This window comes from Chinchilla lanigera, unplaced genomic scaffold, assembly GCF_000276665.1.
Source record: "Chinchilla lanigera isolate Chin_1 unplaced genomic scaffold, ChiLan1.0 scaffold00081, whole genome shotgun sequence".
NCBI classification, from domain to species: Eukaryota; Metazoa; Chordata; class Mammalia; order Rodentia; family Chinchillidae; genus Chinchilla; species Chinchilla lanigera.
Genome location: NW_004955482.1, coordinates 2,206,526 through 2,224,590, shown reverse-complemented (window position 1 = coordinate 2,224,590; position 18,065 = coordinate 2,206,526). Strand labels below are relative to the sequence as shown.

Sequence of the window (18,065 nt, the reverse complement as noted above, 5' to 3'; positions counted from 1 at the left end):
AGAGTGCTGTGATGGCAGGCGAGCCCCACCACACCCGGCTAATGCTGCTCATGTTTTGATCAGGGCATTTCTCCCAAGGTTGCCCTGCCCCTCCTGCAGCCCCTGTGTGCGAGCTCACTACAGTAACCCGCTATCCACCCCTGTCTTGCAGGGCCCGCGGGGTGCGGCTGCTCGGAGAGATGCCGCAGGGGGACCTGCATGCGGCCCTGAGGCGCTGCTGCGCACTGGTGAACAGCTCCGTGTCGGAGGGCATGTCGGCCGCCATCCTGGAGGTAACGGGGCTGGGCACGGGTGTCCACACCGCTCCTACTTGTGGTCACGTCTGGCACCATGAAGCGTCGCCCGTGGGGTTTGAAGTTCCTGTGAGGTTCCTCTCGCGACTCAGAGCCGTCCAGTCACTTCCGGTGGCTGTTTCTGGTGCCAGCCACGGGATGAAGGGACGCTGGGGCAGCGCCGCCTCTGAGCCCGGGTCCTTTGGGCAGGAGGCGCCGAGGTAGGACCGGCGGGGCCAGGCGGTGAGGACGCTGACCCCACAGGAAGCCGCCTCTCACTGGCCTGGTCTCTCCCTGGTGGGCTGCGCGGTGACCCCAGAGCCCGGTAAGGACTGAGGGCTGCACTAGTGCTTGGGGGCGGCCGTGGGGACAGAGGGCGCAGCCGAGCTCTTCCTGTCGCGGCGCTGGTCTGCTCCAGCTGGACGTCACCTTCTGGCCCAGCTCTGCAGCCCCACATCTGTGGGCTGGGGCGGCCATGAGAGGCCCTGCTGGCCGTGGCCACTCTTGGGAAGGACGCAGCCCTTGCGTCCCCCCTGCATGTGACCAGCAAGGGCATGTGCAGTGTGGTGGGCACAGCCTGGGTGCAGGGCGCCCTGTCCAAGCCACGCCCAGCCCACTCTTCACGTCACCCAGCATGCAGGGTCTCCGGCAACTCCCAGCAGGGACAAACACGCTCACACACACGTGTACACACATGTGATGAAACCTGCACAGAAAGGAGGGCGCCTGGCTGTCGGAGCCCAAGTCCCCAACTCGGAGGCCCCAGTGTTTACCTGGCCTGTGCCGCCTTCCTCCCGCGAACACCTGTGACATCAGCCGTGGATCTCGGGACAGCATCAAACGGAATTTACTGACAGAAGTGTAGCTCACAAGCCTTAGTGTCAGAAACTGGTTAATAGAGTCAGAAAAAACCCTTTCCCAGGTTTGAAGAAATAATTGACTTTTTAGGTCTGATTCTTTTAATCAGGCATCATTCAAAAAAGAATGAAACCTGAAAAACCAAAGACATAGGACTGGACCCCTGCGTGAGAGCTCAGGGCGGGCGCTCTGTGGCGCGGCTGTGTGGTCTTCACCACCGTCACCTCCAAGCGAGTCACTGTGTGTCCCATGGAGCAAGACACGTTTCTCCGCATGTGAGCCCCAAACGTGCGTTCGGGAGGCCAGCCACGCTCAGGCACCAGCCACACGGCACCTGTGTGTGTGAACACACGCTTCTCCTGCTTCTTAGGGGACAGCACGGAGTAGTCACACGGGGGCCGCAGACCTCAGCCGTGGGACGCTCACGGCGAAGGAGGCAGCTGCTGCGGTTCATTTCCAAAGTCCAAAGCCCTCTGGGCGGAGGGTTTGAGTGGAGCTGATTTCAGAGGCGTGGCGAGGGCGCGTGGTCAGCAGCGACGCAGAGCCAGAGCGTGCCCCACGGGCCCATGCAGCGCCTCGGAAGGAAGCGATCCTCGACCCCGCGGTTTGCTGTTGTCCCGGGCGAGTGTGAAAATCCCATCTGCTGGAACATTTCTTTCCGGTCAGCTCGCAGAGCTGCTGGCGGGACTTGGGGCAAGAGGGCGAAGACCCCGAAACACAGATTTCTTCCAGCTCAAGGCTGAGTTCAGTCTGCACAGTGGAAACCTCAAGGAACTGTTTCCTTGTCCCAGTCCAGTTACTCTGCTTCCACGGCCTCAGCACACACGCGCGCACACACACGGGAACACACACACGGGAACACACACACGGGAACACACACAGACACACAGGCACACACAGGCACATACATGACATGCACACACAAGACGCAGAGGGACACAGACAGACCCACACAGACAGACATACACAGACACACAGACACATAGGCACACACAGAGAGACACATACAGGCACGTGCACACAGGCACACACATGCACACACACACACAGGTGTGTGCTGTCGTGTCTCCATGGCTTCCGTGCCAGGGAAAGTTGAGCTCATCTCTGAAGCTAAGGCGAGGGCCGGCTCCGGCCCTCCGCGCCTGCCAGCCTCAGCTGAGTCAGCTCGAGGCACCATGGCGATGTGACGTCCTGCCCTCGACAGCTCTGTGCGGCAGCACCAGTCCTGTCCACTGACGTTTCGGGCCTTCTGTCCTTCATGCCAGGGAGATGCTGCCAGCACATTGCGGGTCTTGGAGCTACAGGGAGGGGGGTGCTGTCCAGGTGCTCAGCAGCCCTTTACATGGAGGAATTGCGTCCCGTCCCATGGCACCACCCCCAGGGAACACTCCCACACACCCTAGCAGTGCGGGATCCATCATCCTTCTGTGCGCCTCAGCCTTCCCTGCTGCCCCACAGCGGGCCCTGCAAAGACACGCGGCTTCCCCGCGGTTCTCGCCGGGGCTGCTCCCCTCCCCCACTGTCACAGCCGGCAGCCCTGTCCCTGGGCCTTCGGTTCCTAGAGCGCTGCCCCTGGGTTTCTGTCTGTGCAACACCCTTCCCAGCCTGAGCACGGGTTCCCTGGGAGGTGGGGCCTTGTCCTCTGCCACCGAGTCCCCTCCCCGTGAACCAGTGGACCCCGCACCCTTCACTCAGCCCAGGAGCTGTGGACGTCGGGAGGAGCCTGCCCGCTGGGCTCTGGTGCAGAGCGGACCAGTCCCACCAAAGTCCCTGTGGAATTTGTCATGCACGCAACACACCTGCACGCGTATGCACATGCATGTACACACCCCCCCACAGGCATGCATGCACACCCACACATGCACATGCGTGCTCCCCCTCCATGTGTTCACACTGACACCTCAAATCTAACCCTCTTCACATTTGCCTGTTCTCCTCCCCCCGCCTAACCCCGGTTCCCAAGGGCCTGGCCGGCGAGCGTGCCCAGCATGACTTCAACCCTGTGAGAGGTGCTGTATCTCGGGGTGACCTCGTGCTTGCTCTGGGGTGGTCCCCACTTGCTGCGAGGCACGCTCTGCGCCGTCAGCCAGGGTGGCTGGCCGGGTTCCGGTGTCGCCTTTCCCCTTCCGGCCCCGGCCCTGCTGTCAAGAGTGGAGCCGGGCAGCCTCCACTGCTGCCCAGGCCGTCCGCCTCTCCACTCCGCCACCCCTGCTCTGCGCACCCTGGGCCCCGCGTGAGGTGCGGCACCTCCGCGACTGTGTGCTGGTCCAGTTGTCCATCCGCAAACCCTGGGGAGCCTAACCTCGACACGAGGTCCTTCTGGGCTGCTTTTACCTGAAAGGCCTGCTTGCTGCCTTCTTCTGGAGGGAAGGACGGTCGCAGACCCTGATCCTGGCCCACGGGATGCAGGTGGGACATCAGGACTGGACCTAAGGAGAAGCCGGGGTGGGGGTGCCCCATGAGCTGGCCAGGCCGCCAGGCCGTGGGTCAGTGGCTGGGTGAAGCACAGCCCGCTGCGCCCGAGGATAGGAACCACGCAGCCTCCGGAGTGGGCAGTAGGGGCGCCAGTGTGCACGCTGGTACCTGAAGCGCTGAGGGTGTGCAGGAGCCCGGATGCCGCACAGCGCTGCACACCCGGCCGGACAGAGCAGCTGAGGTTGGGTACCGACGCATCTGTGAAAGCCAGCGTCACTGCTTAGAGCCAGATTTCCTTTTTTTTTGAGACTGGGTCTCACAGAGTTGCTCAGGTGGCCTTGAACCTGCCCAAGAGCTGCAGTAGAGGTTTGCTGATGGTGCAAGCCAGCCCTGCTTCCGGACCTGGGGTGGAAGGTGCCTCGTGCCTGAGTGCACACTTGCATGCTGGGAGCGGGCAGCCGGGGCCGTAGCTGAGAGCCACACAGCGGCTGGGAGCCCAAGGGCAGGGGCACAGCTCCACGGCCCTGCAGGTCAGGCCCCCACTGCAGGAGCCAGGGAAACGCTGCCCCATTGGTGTGGCCCACCACACGCTCTGCCCGGGCATCCTGTGGTGGTCTCTGGCAGCAGGGCCGGGCTGTAGGCCATCATGTGCCAATCCTCAGACCTTAGGGAAGGGACAGCCGCTGCGTGAGCAGTGGGAGCCGTACGTTGTGTCCGCGGAGTTGTGCTCGGTCCGGGTGTGCACTTGTCCGTGCTGAGACGGAATCCCCCACCCGGCAGCAGCGGTCATTGCACACAGAGATGCCGAGCGGCCTCTGAGGGGGATCAGAGGGACCCTTGCAGACACATGTCTGCGACACTGTAAGAGTGATGTCCGCGTGTCCTCTCCAGAGCCGCTGGACAGGAAGTAGCTCAGGTTCAGACGTGCTTGGGAGACGCACCCGGGGCTGGCAGGGGCTGTGTTCTGTGAGGCGCGGGAGCCAGCCGAGCCGAGGAGGCCCACACTCCCGATCTGCGCGTCTTGTCACCGGGCGCCGAATGACCGCTCTTCTCCCCATCCCGCAGGCCATGGATCTGGAGGTCCCCGTGCTGGCCAGGAACATTCCCGGGAACGCCGCTGTGGTGACGCATGGAGTCACGGGGCTGCTGTTTGCAGACCCACAGGTGAGGAGGCGCTCCGTCCCGGTGCCCGCGTGTGTGCTGCACGTCTGTGTGTGCGTGGAGAGCCCTGTGCTGCCGCTGCCTCATCCTAGTGACGTCTCGGAGTCCCCAGTGTGCGTCCCACGCAGCCCGGTGTGGCATCTGTCCCTGAGTGCTGCCGCAGGGTGGCCAGGGAGGAGGCGGGGAGCTCAGACCTGCTCTGCTCTGAGCAGCTAGAAAGGCTGCGAGTCACCTCACCTCCAGGGGCTCCAGCTCCTCACCGTGGAACCAGGCTTGTGGGGTGCAGCCTTGTATCTGGGCAGCATCTGCCAGCCTTCAGAACACACACATGCCCTCACTTCTGCCCCTGAAACAAAGGTAAGAATGGGCAGACACGGGTATGTGGAGAAGCACGAACCTGCATTGGAAAATAAACAGGCCATGCAGCCGGCAGAGGGCGCTGTGGGCCTCGCGGTGACCCCCGGGACGGGAGGGCCTCGGGCTCGCAGGGCGCCCACGGCCCTGTCACTCAGTGTAAGGCGCCCAGTCGGCTCCAGGGGCGCGGGGCTGCCCTCGCGAGCGTCGCTGATCTGCATTTGAGACCCTTGGTCCCTTCGCAGGGCCGGGGCACTGGCCGAGTCGCCGCCGTCTCTAAGATCTGTTTTCTTGAGCCGGCTCCAGGCTCCCGGCTGGGGGTGAGCAGCGGCTGAGGGAGCTGGTGCCGGGTGGGAGCCTCGGGCTCAGCACAGCCAGCTTCACCGGTGGGCCCCGCCCAGACACTAGAGCACGCGCTCATTCAGAAACACAGGGGTTAATTTAAAAATTAGAACGTCTCGAACACTGAAAATTCTGTGGTTAAACTGTCCTGTAGCAGCTGCTGAGTCCAGGATGGCGTCCCTCTCCCGTCACGGAATGCTAGGTCCCTCCTTTCGCTTCCGGCTTATGCAGCCACAGCCTGAGCTCCAGGGAGGTGCAGCTCAGCTCCCTGCGGAGAAGGGACGCTGGTCCTCACACGCTCCGCCGCTGGGAGGGGCGCCCTGGCCCGGGGAAGGGCAGGAGAGCGAGGAGAGAGCGGGGACCCCCCCGCCGGATGAGTGCTGTCCTGTGACAGAGCCACCGAGGGCCCAAACTACAGCAGTGGTGAGGCCACCAAAGCAGTCACTGGCCGGGCTACCACCAAGGCCTGCGTGGGCCAGATCGCCTCAGCCAGACGGCACCGCCGCGCCCAGCAGAGGGGTCTCCCTGTCTCTCCAAATCCAGGGTCCGCTTACTCCTGGCCCAGCTTCCGAGCACAGATCAAGCCTGATCGCCGTCCTGGTGACGCGGGAGTGGTGCCCTGGGTGGGGATGCGCGGCCCGAAGCCCTGGCCCTGTGAGGTCTCCAGCCCGCCACCCGTCACTCCGGGCTCAGGCCGTCTCTGCGGTGGCCGGCCTTGTTGGAGCTGTTGGACCTGGTCCGCCCCCGCGCTCCCAGAGGTTACTGCGGACGTCTTCTGATTTCCAGCACTTTTGTGTTAGTTTTACAAAGGCTGTTTAAAAAAACAACTTTTCTGGTTCTACCTGGGGCGGGGCTGCATTTCTTAGCACTCTGAAGTCGTGCGCTAGACACGGATGTCGCACATGGTTTGGTTTTGTCTTCTTCATAGTCGAGATCAGACTGTACCCAGCAGAGGCCAGGAATGATGCTTTGAAAACAAACAGATGCTTTAGCTAAGTTGGGACTGGGGTCGAATTCAGCTTAGGGGAGAGTGACCTTAACTGCGCTTGGCCGCCAGCGTGGCGAGATTAACTTCAAGCACGTGTCCTCCTAGGTGTTAGAACCAGCATGTCGTTATTAAGGAGTGTCCACGCCCATGTCAGGTCAGCGGCCTTGCAGGTTAAATTCCTGCACTGTAAATACCATTTGGATAACCGTAAATGCTCTTTAGAGCCATGCGAGATCTCGAGCCGGTCGCTCTGCTTTAGATTTTATACCTGAATTGAGAATATAAAGGCACCTGACCTTTAAATGTAGGCTAGAGGTCAAAGGCAAAAGGGTTCAGAGACTGGGGGTTGGGCATGCAGGGGGGCCATCTGTGAGGCTTTAGGGCAGCACCTCAGAGCTGAGTGGGCCAGCCCCAGCCCCAGCCCCAGCCCCAGCCCCAGCCGCCTTGGACTCACGGGACCAAGAGACACCGCGGTGACCGCTGCCTCTTTCCTCCTACAGCTGGGCTGGAACCCCGGAGAGGGGTGCATTTGAGGAATTGATGCAATTCACCGGGCATGGGGGATGGGGCCGGAGCTGCAGTGCCTCCTTTCCCTTGAGCCGCAGGGCGGACCCTTCCCTGCTATAGAAGCCCCTGGAGTTAGGAGTCCACGGCGCAGCCCAGCAGGGGCAGCCCGGAATCGCCTTTGGAGCCAGCTGCTCCCTGACAGGAGCGCGCAGGCCAGGCGTCCCCTCCCCACCCTGAACGGTGTCACTCCAGCACAGTTGGGCCTCACGTACCACCCTCCCCCCGGGCCTGCTGTCCCCGTGCCCTGTGCCTGGCTGCCACCTCCCTGGCGTCCTCTCTCAGCCGTGCGTGGAGTCAGCGTGTGGAGCCTCTGCTGTGCGTGTGCCCCGCTGCTCCCTTGCCCTCCGTCCCCAGCACTTTGTGCCCCGGCGCAGGAGGAGAGTCTGTCCCAGCTTTTGGGTTCCAGCCACCCCCTGCCCCGGAGCAGCGCCAGCCTCTTCCCTATCCACCTGGGAGGTGAAGGTGCCACAGGCAGCCGTTCTCAAACCGTGAAGGAGACGGGGAGCTGCTGGGAAAGCCGCCCGACTCGGACAGATGGGCGCTTTTGGCTTGGGAGACCTGGTGATCAGAGCCCTCAGGACTGGTGGATAATCTCTGTTTTCCTACTCCGCACCCCTGGAGAACTGCGATTTAAGGGGAGCTTTCCCAGCCCACTCAGCATCGATTTTTCATCACTGTAGCAATCCTGCGATTTCTCCTCTTAAGAAGAGCTGAGCTATTTCCCCCTGTATTTTACAGCTGCATTTTATAGCTTCAAAATTAAGATCCATTTGCCATTGAACAGAAGCTGTGAATCCATTTTCTCTCTCGGGGACGGACTCTTAAAGGGTAGCTCGAGCCTGTGGTGCATGCAGACTCTGTGTTTTAGGCAACCATAGAAAATAATTCGGAATATCAACGATGATGACAGCCAAGGTTCATTGAGTGCGTGTTAGGTCCTACTCCCTGTCCTCAGTGTTGCACATGATGGCCTTTTATTAAGGTCGACTTCTTGTTCTTTTTTATGCATTTATTTATTGTTTGGATTTTTGAGATAGGGTTTTGCTATGCAGTTCAGGCTGGCCTTGAGCTCACTGTAGAACCCAGCTTTCCTGGAATTTAAGGCTATCCTCCTGTCTCAGCCTCCTGGGTGCTGGGATTACAGGTGCGTGCTACTGCACCTGGCAGTTTTTTTTCTTTACGCAGCAGTGACTTTGGTGTCCGTCAGTGGCCTGGGCCTCCAGACTTTTGCCAGCCTGGGCAGGGCTCAGGTCTCTAGTTTCCTGCTTGAAATCCGTGCGATCCTGATCCTGTTTCCTGTCCGTGCTGTCCCTCATCTGAAGAGGGCGGTAACGTGTCTTCTGGGAGTGACAGAGAAGATGTAGGCAGGGGAGGCTCATTATTAGCCGAGCTGGGAACCTCGGGACGGCTTGCCCTGTGCTGGGTCCTGGGGGAAGGTGCCGAGGTGTGACCAGCCCCGGGGGGACTGCAGACGCCCAGCCTGCCCTGTGGCGGCCTGGGGAATGTCCCCTCGTGCTGACTTCCGGCCCCATTTCCTTGTGGAATCTAGACTTGATCAACGTTATTTCTCTTAACATATAAAACACTTCAACCCAACCCATGCTGCTGGGATAGCAGCTGCCCCCCCATCAGCCACCACACCACACATGCCCAGCGCAGGCGCTTCTCTGATTGACCGCATTTCCTGAAAACCCGAGGGGGCACAGGGGAGCCCGCGTGCCCGCGGTGAGGGCAGCCCATCTGTCTACGCGGACTCATCGCGAGGGTACCCTGCGCTTCCCTGCAGAGCGGGACAGCGCTCACCGAGCAGGGCCGCGAGTCACCCTGTAGCTCTGTCCCCAGGTGTGCTCTGGGACGGCCTGCCAGAGGGCGTGGGCCACGCAGTGCTGGCGCGGGCCTGTGGGCCCCCAAAGACGCTGAGCAGGGCTTGGTGGCCAGTCCAGCAGCGTGTGTGGGTCACGGGCTCTGGTGCAGTCCTCGATGGGTTTACACTCTGACGGCATAAAATTGTTCGCCTTGTAGAACGAGTTACTCGTACTCCAAGGTTTTATGTCCCGAAAGGTTCTGAGCAGCTGAGTCAGGTGTCAGTTTGAGACAGCAGATGCACCCAGTTGGGCTGGGATAATAGCTAAAGGTGTCCGGAGCCGGGGACAGCAGGTGCCTGCTGTGGTGGGCCGTGGTGCTCTGCTGGGGACAGGGCTCTCAGCAGGCTCTGGGGCAGCGCCTCCCCTGGGGTCCTCACCGGTCCGCAGGGGGCACTCCCGGAGCTGCCTGGCTGGGACCAGAGCCCCAGAGAGTCTGACCCGAGCCCAGCCCAGCGCTCGAGGAGTCTCCCCGTGGCTCAGGTTGTCCTTCCTCTCCCTATGCAGTTGCCAGTCCTCGGTCTGTGCCTCTGTCTCTCTGGTCTCTGTCAGAAAAGGGGAGGGGAAGGGGAAGGGGGGGCGGGCAGGGCAAATCCCCCTGGGCCCCGGAGCTCTGTGAGGTGCAGCAGGTACAGGTCTGGCCGCCAGGTGGGGCTTGCGCCTCGGGAACGGAACGGAGCCCCGGCTGTGCGGCCTCTGAGGCCTGGGAGCCACCGTGCTCTTCCCGGCCCTGGGCGCCGGCCTGCCTGGACCGCTAGGGGCGGAGGGAAGAGGCGGTTTGCTGCTCGTCTCCGGGCTTTTGCTCTGCCGGCCTCCGAGTGTGCATCCCGGGGCCTGGCCAGGGCACAGGCGGCCGGGCCGGGAGCGGGGAAGTGGGGGCCCGGGTTCTCACAACCGCGGAGGCGGCAGCTTCTGCCCCAGTGACACTGCACCAGCCGGCCCGGCCCAGCGGCCAGCGGCCCCGCTCACCTGCTCTGCAGACCTGGCCTGGCCGGAGGTTCCAGACCCCTGTGGGCCAGCCTCCCTGGTCACCTGAAGTTCTCGCCCCAGTTGTTCCCTCGGGACACAGCCCCCTCGCGCAGGGCCGCAGGGACCCGGCTGCTGCCCTCTGGCGGCTCTTCCCCTCCCGAGCACGGTGCTTGAGTGGTGGGCAGTGCCTCCTTCCCCCACGCCCTGCCCCCTGCCTCCTGGAGCAGCAGAGCTGCAGCTGCTCTCAGCCTCCTCCGTGCTCCCCCTCTGTGCAGTGGCCCCCACGGCTCCCTGGTCCTGGACCCGAGCTCAAGGACAGCGGAGCTTGGTTCCCTTTTCCGTGGCTTAGTGACACGTGGCCTTGGACGGGTGCCTGTCACCTGCCTGGCTCCCATCGGCTCTGTCAGGGAGTCATAGAAACAGTCCCGCTGCCCTCCCCCTCTGTGCAGCTCCAAAATCCAAAAACAGCACCTGCGAGGCTGTTTTGTTTCCCCCGAGTCTGGGGCTGACTTTCAGGGCTGTACAGCTGGGGTGTGGCCTCCGAGCTCGTGGAGAGGATGTGGGATAGAAGACCTGCAAAGTGCGCTGTTCACCCAGCCGTGTGCTCCGGCCAGGGCCGCACGCACACACGCAGACCCGCGAGGGCGAGCCGGGCAGAGCCTTCAAAGACGGCCGGCCCTGGCTGTGGCATGCGTGCTGTGGGTTTGCCACCACTGCTAGGCACTCAATAAATGCTGGTGGTTGTGTCCATAGGTCCTAGCCGGACACTGTCCCCACCAGGGCTGTTGGTTGGCCAGGAGGCTGCTCCGCCTCAGTCAGAAAGCAGCGCAGATCGGCTCCTGCCTCAGCCCGTGCGGAGGTGGGGTTGGATCCCCCTCCCACTCCCACTCCCGGCTGCTGTGCTGTGTCCCTGTGTCCCGGCCCTGGTCCACGAGTGCCCTGTCACACGTGTGCTCGCTCGGATTGTCCCCAGAGTGCCCGGGCCCGGAGCGCCCCCTTTGGGCGGCAAGAGCTGTGGGGTCCTCCCACCCCTGCCACGCTCGGTGCCCCTTCTGCACTGCGGTTAGTGTGAAGGAGACAGAACTCAGAGGCTGCCTTCTGCCTGCCAGGCGTCCCCTCCTGCGCGGTCACCGCTCGTGGAGGCCCTGTGGACGGCAGCCCCTCCGGAGCTGCCCAGCTCTGCGCCTGGGCGCCAGGCGGGAGGTTTGGCTGCACGGTGCAGCTGCGTGATTGCCTGGTGTGTCAGGAGCACATGTGTCAGGAGTCTGGTGGCGCGCGCGCACACACACACACACACACACACACACACACACACGCAGCTGGTGTCCTTGGCGGCCATTTAGTTAGTGCCACAAACCGTGAGCACCAGAAGGTGTTAGGAAAGCCAGCTCAGCCGCGTGGGCGGCCCTTCTCTGGGTGGCTAGGTCTCCAAGTATGATTCTTACAACCTGCAGTTCCCACAACCGCGGATCTGTGCTCCCGACGATAATCATGGGAAACAGAGCAGGCACGGAGCCGTCCCAGCCCTCCCAGCCTTCCAGACATGCCTGGGGTGAGCTGAGAAAGTGTGGGTCCTGGGACCCCCCCCCCACATGCCCAGGCGGGGTCTTGGCCCAGGTTTGGGGGACCGTGTAGCACAGGCATCTCACAAGCCCCCCGGGTCATTGTTGTCGCAGACCCAGCTCGCTCGCCCCAGGCCTCACAGTGCGGCAGCAGCAGCAGGTGCCCGCCTGCAGGGCCTCCGCCTGCGTCCCCCTCCTGAGCGGTTGGGAAGCAGCTGGGAGGAGCTCCAGTGCGTTCTGCAACAGCCAAGCCAGACCCCAATGTTGGACGTGCTTAGCTCGAGCTCCTCCTGGAGAAGCGGGCTTGGGTCCCTCGCAGTGGGGGATCGGTGCTGCCTGTTGTGTCGCCTGCTTGCTCTGCACAGAGTGGGGACCTCTCACAGAGGGGTGTCCTGTGCCTGGGACTTTGTGGTGACATCGTCATGGCTGCGATGGGCTTAAGCATCCGTCCTGTAAAGCCGGTCGTGCGTGTCCTCCTTGCACTGTGCTGAGGCCTCAGGAGTCAGGGCAGCAGAAAGCACTCAGAGGCAGAGAGGTCTCCCCCGCGGGAGGGCTACGCGGACAGGCAAAGGGCTTGGGGTGCTCAGCTCCGCAGCGGGAATCCTCACCCTCGGAGACGCAGCCGCTGTGCCGTGCAGCCTGCCCTCTCACGCGGCCGCAGTGTCCTGGGCCCGGCTTGCAGTTTGTGCCTGGCACAGTCCTGGTCCGCACGCACACTGGCTGGCTCTGTTCCTTGCTGTTTGAACCACTCGCTGTTTACGTAAACACCCAGAATCAAACTGCAGGAAAAAGCACAGGAAATACAGCATCGAGCCAGGCCCAGGTTCACCTCTCAGGGGCGTTGGGCTGTGGGCTTCCCGGGGTCCTCTCGGATGGACGGTCTTACCAGGGGCAGCCTGAGCCCCCCGCTCAGCTCTGCCCAGCTCAGGGAGGGACCTGACTGCACCAGTCACTGCGCCTGGCGTTGGCAGAACACACCGCTGTGCCCAGGGTCCTGGCTCTGGAACAAAGGGCCATGGGCATCGGCGTCCAGATGCCACCCACCTGTTGCCTGTGGTTTCTATGGGCTGGGGGGCTGGGGTCTCCCAAGACTGCTGTCCTAGGTGGGTAGATCTGACCCCCTGTAAGGTCATCCTGAGTGGCTGCTGGTGCAGTTCAGTCTCTGCAGGGCCCAGGCCGCCCCTCCCTTGCTGGCGCCAAAAGCCACAGCGGCCCGCAGGCTACTCGTGAGGCCCCTGTGAGGTGGGTGGCTTCCTGGGGAAGGGCTCCTGGGGCCACAGCCTGGCCTTTGCCTTTGCCTGCTGGGGAAACAGGTCCCGGGTCCCTCCCATGCTGATCAGCCAGCCCAGGGCAGGTCTGCACAGAGCCGCAGCAGGCTGGACCGTCAGGACTGATGTGGGACCGGGGTTCTGGGAGAGCTGAGCAGAGCCTGGGTTCTTCGGTCTTGAGGGAGGAGGAGTAGGTGGCGGGGCCGAGGGTGGACGGTCCAGGGTGATGCCCTTCACCTGCCTGTCCTGGGGCTGGAGATGGCCGAGCATCCTGAGGGTGCCATCCCTGGCATCTTCTCATGGGTTCTCCAGGGTGCTTGGAAGGCGGAGTAGAGGTCCCAGCACGTCGGCAGCCAGCTCAGCTGTGCCCAGGTGGGGCTAGCTGGTCATCTCTGTGTGTTGTCCTCCCTGGTCAGCAGAGGACAGGGTCCTCGACACACACGTCTCTCTGCACAGACCTCTGCCTGGTGGGTGACTCAGGGGTTGCGTGTCGTCTCCGAGCCCAGGGAGCGGTGTGGACCGTTCAGAGGAGCATTCTCCCCGGCCATGAGTGGCTTTCCCCTGCTCTCCTGGGCTTCTCACTGGTCACAGGGTGCCCCCGGTGCCCCTGGTGCCCCCCACCCCGATCCTTTTGCTCTGTCGAGGGCTTTTTCCTTCAGATTCCCTTGCTAGGAGACAGAAAGGAATACTTTGTCATGACCTGTTCCTACAAACTCTGTCATTCAGGTTTTTGTCGTAAAATGACACTCAGGGCCTTGGGTTTCGGCCAAAGTCCTCACATTAGATAAATCAAAGGTATGAGCAGCATCGTAAAAGAATACACCCCCGCTATCACCTCTCAAATAATTTTAATACGAATACTGGTCTGCCATGAGCTGGGAATACATATGTTATGTTTTTATTATGAGAAGAACACCAATTTACTCTAAAGTGTATACATAATACATAAAAACATAATTCTGCATCATAAATACTGCTGTTTATATTGCTGGCTGTAAAAGGCGTTCAATGTTTAATTAACAATAATTTTGGGAATGTGTGGGCATTGCTTTTAGGCAGCACAGCGCTGTACATCAACCCAGCACCTCCCTGGGGTTTACGTGGGCCTTGGGGGCCGGGGTCCCCCTAGCTGAGCCTGTGTAGCCTCTGCCCTGAGCTCCTCCCTTATAAACTCATGTAATCCTTTCCACACCGGGAAGCAGCGGCTGTCAGTATCCCGACAGCCGAGGACCGGGGCTCACGGGGACCCCTGTCCTCCCAGGGGCGGTGGCAGGCGGGGTAGACCGGCTCCTGGCTCAGCGCTCGACTGGCGGCTGATGGGCAGGAGGGTGAATAATGAATGCTCCCGTCCTCTCCCTGAATGCTCTTTAATACCAAACTAATTCTAATGTCCCTAATTAGGGAGGGCTTTGATATCAGAACTGGTCGGCAGGAGCCTTCTCATCACGGCTCCCCGTCTGAGAGCATCAATAAATAACGAGCGGGGCAGAGCGATGGCCCGTGGCGCAGTGCGGGCCCGGGGGAGGGAGGGAGGGCTCCACGCCGTGCCACCCCTCCACCCTTCCCCGGCGGCTGTGGATCGAGCTGCTCACCACCCTTCACAGACGGGTGCTTGCAGCACCACAGCTGAGCGAGGCTGTGCGGGGGCATCCGAACCCAGACCCGACCTCGGAGCCCAAGCGCCCTGCCCCAGGTGCTGCGGGACCGCACAGCCGAGGTGCTCCGGTCCTGTGCCTCGCGCCAGGCCTAAGCCCCGAGAAGGACGCTTGTCGGACCTCAGGCTGCGGTCGGCAAAGAGGGAGACGTCTAGAATCTTGAGTCATCTGCGAGAAAGCAATGGATTTTGTCGATCTAGGGAAGGAAAGGGAGGGAAGTGTAATTGAGGGCACTGGAACGTTCCGCAGAGATCATTCCAGCGTGTGTATGTGTGCGCGCACGTTTGTGCGTGCAGATCTGTGTTTCTGTACACGTATGCATGAGCAAGTGAGCGTAAGTATGCACATAGATGTGAGAGTTTGTGTATGTGAGTATGTGCCTGTGTGTGGGTGTGTGCCTCTATGTGCTCACGTCTGCGTATGTGTGTACATGTGCAGATACGTGTTATGGATGTGTGTGCACTCGTCTGTGTGTACACACTTCTGCATCATTTCTTCATCCCAACCCTTGTATTGGTGCCTACCCTTGTCAGCCAGCTGTGCAGTTGCTGGATGCAAACCCTCACAGCTACAACTTCAAGGAGAGATTTATTTATTTATATTTTTATTTATCCTTAAAATGGGTCAAGAATTATTTATTTATTTATTTATGTAGACACAGGGTCTTGTTATGTAGTCCACACTGGCCTAAAATTCTGACTATCGGGAGAGGTGTATTTGGCTCAGTGCTCCAGGGGGTGCAGTCCATGGTTGGCTGCTCCAAGGCAGGAGCATCATGGTAGAAAAGCATGGGGGAGCAGAGCTGCTCAGCTCATGGGGGCTGTGAAGCAGAGCAGGGGAGCAGTGCCAGTGAGGAAGGACCAGGGCCTGAGTGTCGTGCCCAAGGTCACACCTGCACGACACACTTAGACCCTGCTTTCCTAACGTGCCAGGCCTTCTTAATCCAGGAAGTTGCCAAGTCAGGAGCAGCCATCACCCCCCACCCAGCCCTTTTCTTGGGAAGGGGAGAAAGGCAGAGAGGGAGGAGACCAGGAGCTGTGCAGACCCCGGCTTTTGCTTGCACTTGTCAGGCCCCCTCCACCAACTGCGTCTGTCCCTTTCTCCTGCACTTCCTTCTCTGCAGGAGTTCGTGTGCCTGGCCAAGAGACTAGTGCGTGACCCTGTGCTGGAGAAAGCGCTTGTGGCCAACGGAAGGGACTACGTGAGCAGGCGGCACTCCTGGGCAGTGGAGAGAGACACCTACCAGCACCTCGTTGAGAAGCTCGAGGGGCACGTGGAGGAGTGAGGGGGCCATGCGGGCAGCCCCTGGGGACAGCGAGTCCACGCCCTCCCTCCTGTGCACACCTGCACCCTGGAGGTGTCAGCCTAGCCTGCTGCTGGAGGTGCTCGGGCTGGGCCAGGCGGGTGGGAGCCGCTTCACTTCTGGGGAGACCTGGGCTACTGTAGCTCAGACCCCGGCCCTGTCTCTGGGTGACCGGCACCCACCATGCCAGCTCCATCAGCAGAAGCCGCACTCGGGGAGAGGCTGCAGAGGGGAACCACGGACAAGTGCCCCGCAGGTCACCGACCTCAGCCTTGTGGAGGGCCGAGCGCGGCACTCCAGGGGACGCTGGTCCTGTGAGTGGCGAGTGCCGTGGCCCCTGCCTCTCGAGATTCAGGGCTGGCAGGGGAAGTGCCCTGGTACCGGTTTTGTTCAGACTCGGGGAGCCGGGAGAGGCGAGGCCCAGGGCACCCTTCCATGGGGCGACTTCTTGCTTCTACCTCATTCTGACAACGCAGCAGAACCAGCATCTTGCTTTTAGAGGAGCAGCCTCCAGTCACCCCTGGATCTTGGATGTCTTGGGGAGCAGGCACTCTGGATTCCATACCATGCAGCCCTCGTCCTGCACTGGGGTTGGGGATGGTTGCCTTCCAGGAAGGTGAGCACAGGCCTCACTCCTCCTGGCAGGGTGATGCTCCTTCCTCTCGTGGCTTCAGGGCTGGCACAGGAGGGAGGCACAGGGCCTCGGTCCTAGGAGGTGGCTCCTGAGTCTGGAGTCGCCAAGGCCACCCTAAGAGGAGCTGCTGCTAAGCCAGTGTCACTGGGACCCCACCCCCATGCTGCTGTTGTTTATCTCCCAGAGGACGGGACAGCGGCTGAGCTCACCATGCCTGGCGGCATTGCTGGCTGCCTCCTTTATGAAACCTGCACATGCCCAGTGCAGTCCCTGGAAGCGCAGGGTGGAGGTGAATAAAGGGTGTCTCTGTGCGCTCATAGAAGTTGCCCTTATTCCTGCAGGAAGCAGCCTCTGCCAGGGTGGGCCCCCGCCCGCCCGGCCTGTGCCAAAGAGGAGGAGGCAGAGGCTGGGAGTCTCTGAGGGGCTACAGGGCTGCTGAGTGTCCTTGCTGCGTGAGCACCAGCGGCTGTGGCAGGGCTGAGGGTCCTGTACTGTGGCTCACAGTGGGGAGGTCCCACCCAGAATGGGGACCCCCTGAGAAAGAGGGGAGCCTCAGGTCCACAGGCCCCCTCCAGGGTATATCCCCAGGAAGACGCCCCAGGCTCTCTCCTAAAGGCTCCGGCCCCTCAGTAGCACCACCCAAGGGGCCTGAGGCTTTACCTCCAGGCCTTTGGGTGACATTCAAGGTCCAAACTGAGCCAGGCCTGCTAGTGCACGCCTATAACCCTAGCGCTCTGGGAGGTTGAGGCAGGGGGGTTGCAGGTCTGAGCCCAGCCTTAATGAGATCCTGTCTCCAAATAAATAAATTGATAAATAAAAATTTTTGAAGAAGAAAAGTGCTGGAGACTCAGTTAAATGAGAAGGCCCTGAGTATTGCAAGGCTGCCCTGTAAGTCCTTTATACAGTTGTGTGTATCCTTTATACTAACTCTGTCCCTGTAGTGAATCTCAGCTGGTAGACCTAGTGAGTAAAACTTATCATAATTAATCAAAGAAAATTTTACCTTTCTCTGAGACAGGGTCTCACTAGGTATCCCATGGTAGCCTTGAACTCTTGGAGCTCCTCCTGCCTCAGCCTCCTGTGTGCTAGGATTACAGGTGAGAGCTACCATACCCAGCTAATACGTTTAAATAGCAATTAACAGTGCGTTTGAGCCAAACAGGACTAAATTGAACAATTATCAATTCTGTATACTAATTAAAAGCAAAATCAAGATGACTGAATTAGAAAAAGAAAAAAAAAAAAGATCCAGACTGTAGCACAAAGCTGTGTAAGGGGTGCTTCCCACAGCCTTCTAGGTGGTCTCCGCGCTGTCTCAACCCAGTGGCTAGCACAGGGGAGGTCTGGGCCGGAGGAGCCCACCTGCAGCCCTGTTGACCGCCTCGGCCCCATGGGATGGAGCTGAGTAGGGACATGATCCCACGGAAAGAGGCCATTCCACAAAGAGGCTGGATTGTGCTTTTGTACTGAGAAACGAGTCCCACAGTTGAGAAATTAGGTCTGATCTGTTTAACCAAATCTAGGTACCCAGGCATAGTTGAAATAACGGGGGTAGTGCCAAGAAATATTTCTCTCTCTCTCTCTCTCTCTCTCTCTCTCTCTCTCTCTCTCTCACACACACACACACACACACACACACACACACACATGCACACGCAGACTGCCAGGACCAGGCTGAGCATCCGCCCCGGTGGCACTTCTTCGTCCAGCCGCCACCCCGCCGTCTGCTCGGCCGCTGCCTCCTTCCCTCCGGCTTCACGCTGCCTGCAGTCCGTTCTCTGCAGCACGCACACGGAGGCGTCGTTACTTCCGGCCCTTTCCCAGCATTTCCCATCTTATTCTCCAGCACACTGGA

At 60.8% G+C, this 18,065-nt stretch overlaps 1 protein-coding gene across 1 annotated transcript in view; it reads left to right on the top strand.

Annotated features, from left to right (window-relative positions):
- The window catches only part of Glt1d1 (glycosyltransferase 1 domain containing 1), a gene marked incomplete at its 5' end in the record, with an annotated part of 75,240 nt that extends 58,708 nt beyond the window's left edge, over nt 1–16,532 (top strand). Inside the window, 3 exon segments of the mRNA XM_013503709.1 lie at nt 152–272; nt 4,611–4,709; nt 15,397–16,532. Coding sequence (XP_013359163.1) covers nt 152–272; nt 4,611–4,709; nt 15,397–15,558 — 382 coding nt within the window.
- Nucleotides 16,533–18,065: the final 1,533 nt, after the last annotated feature.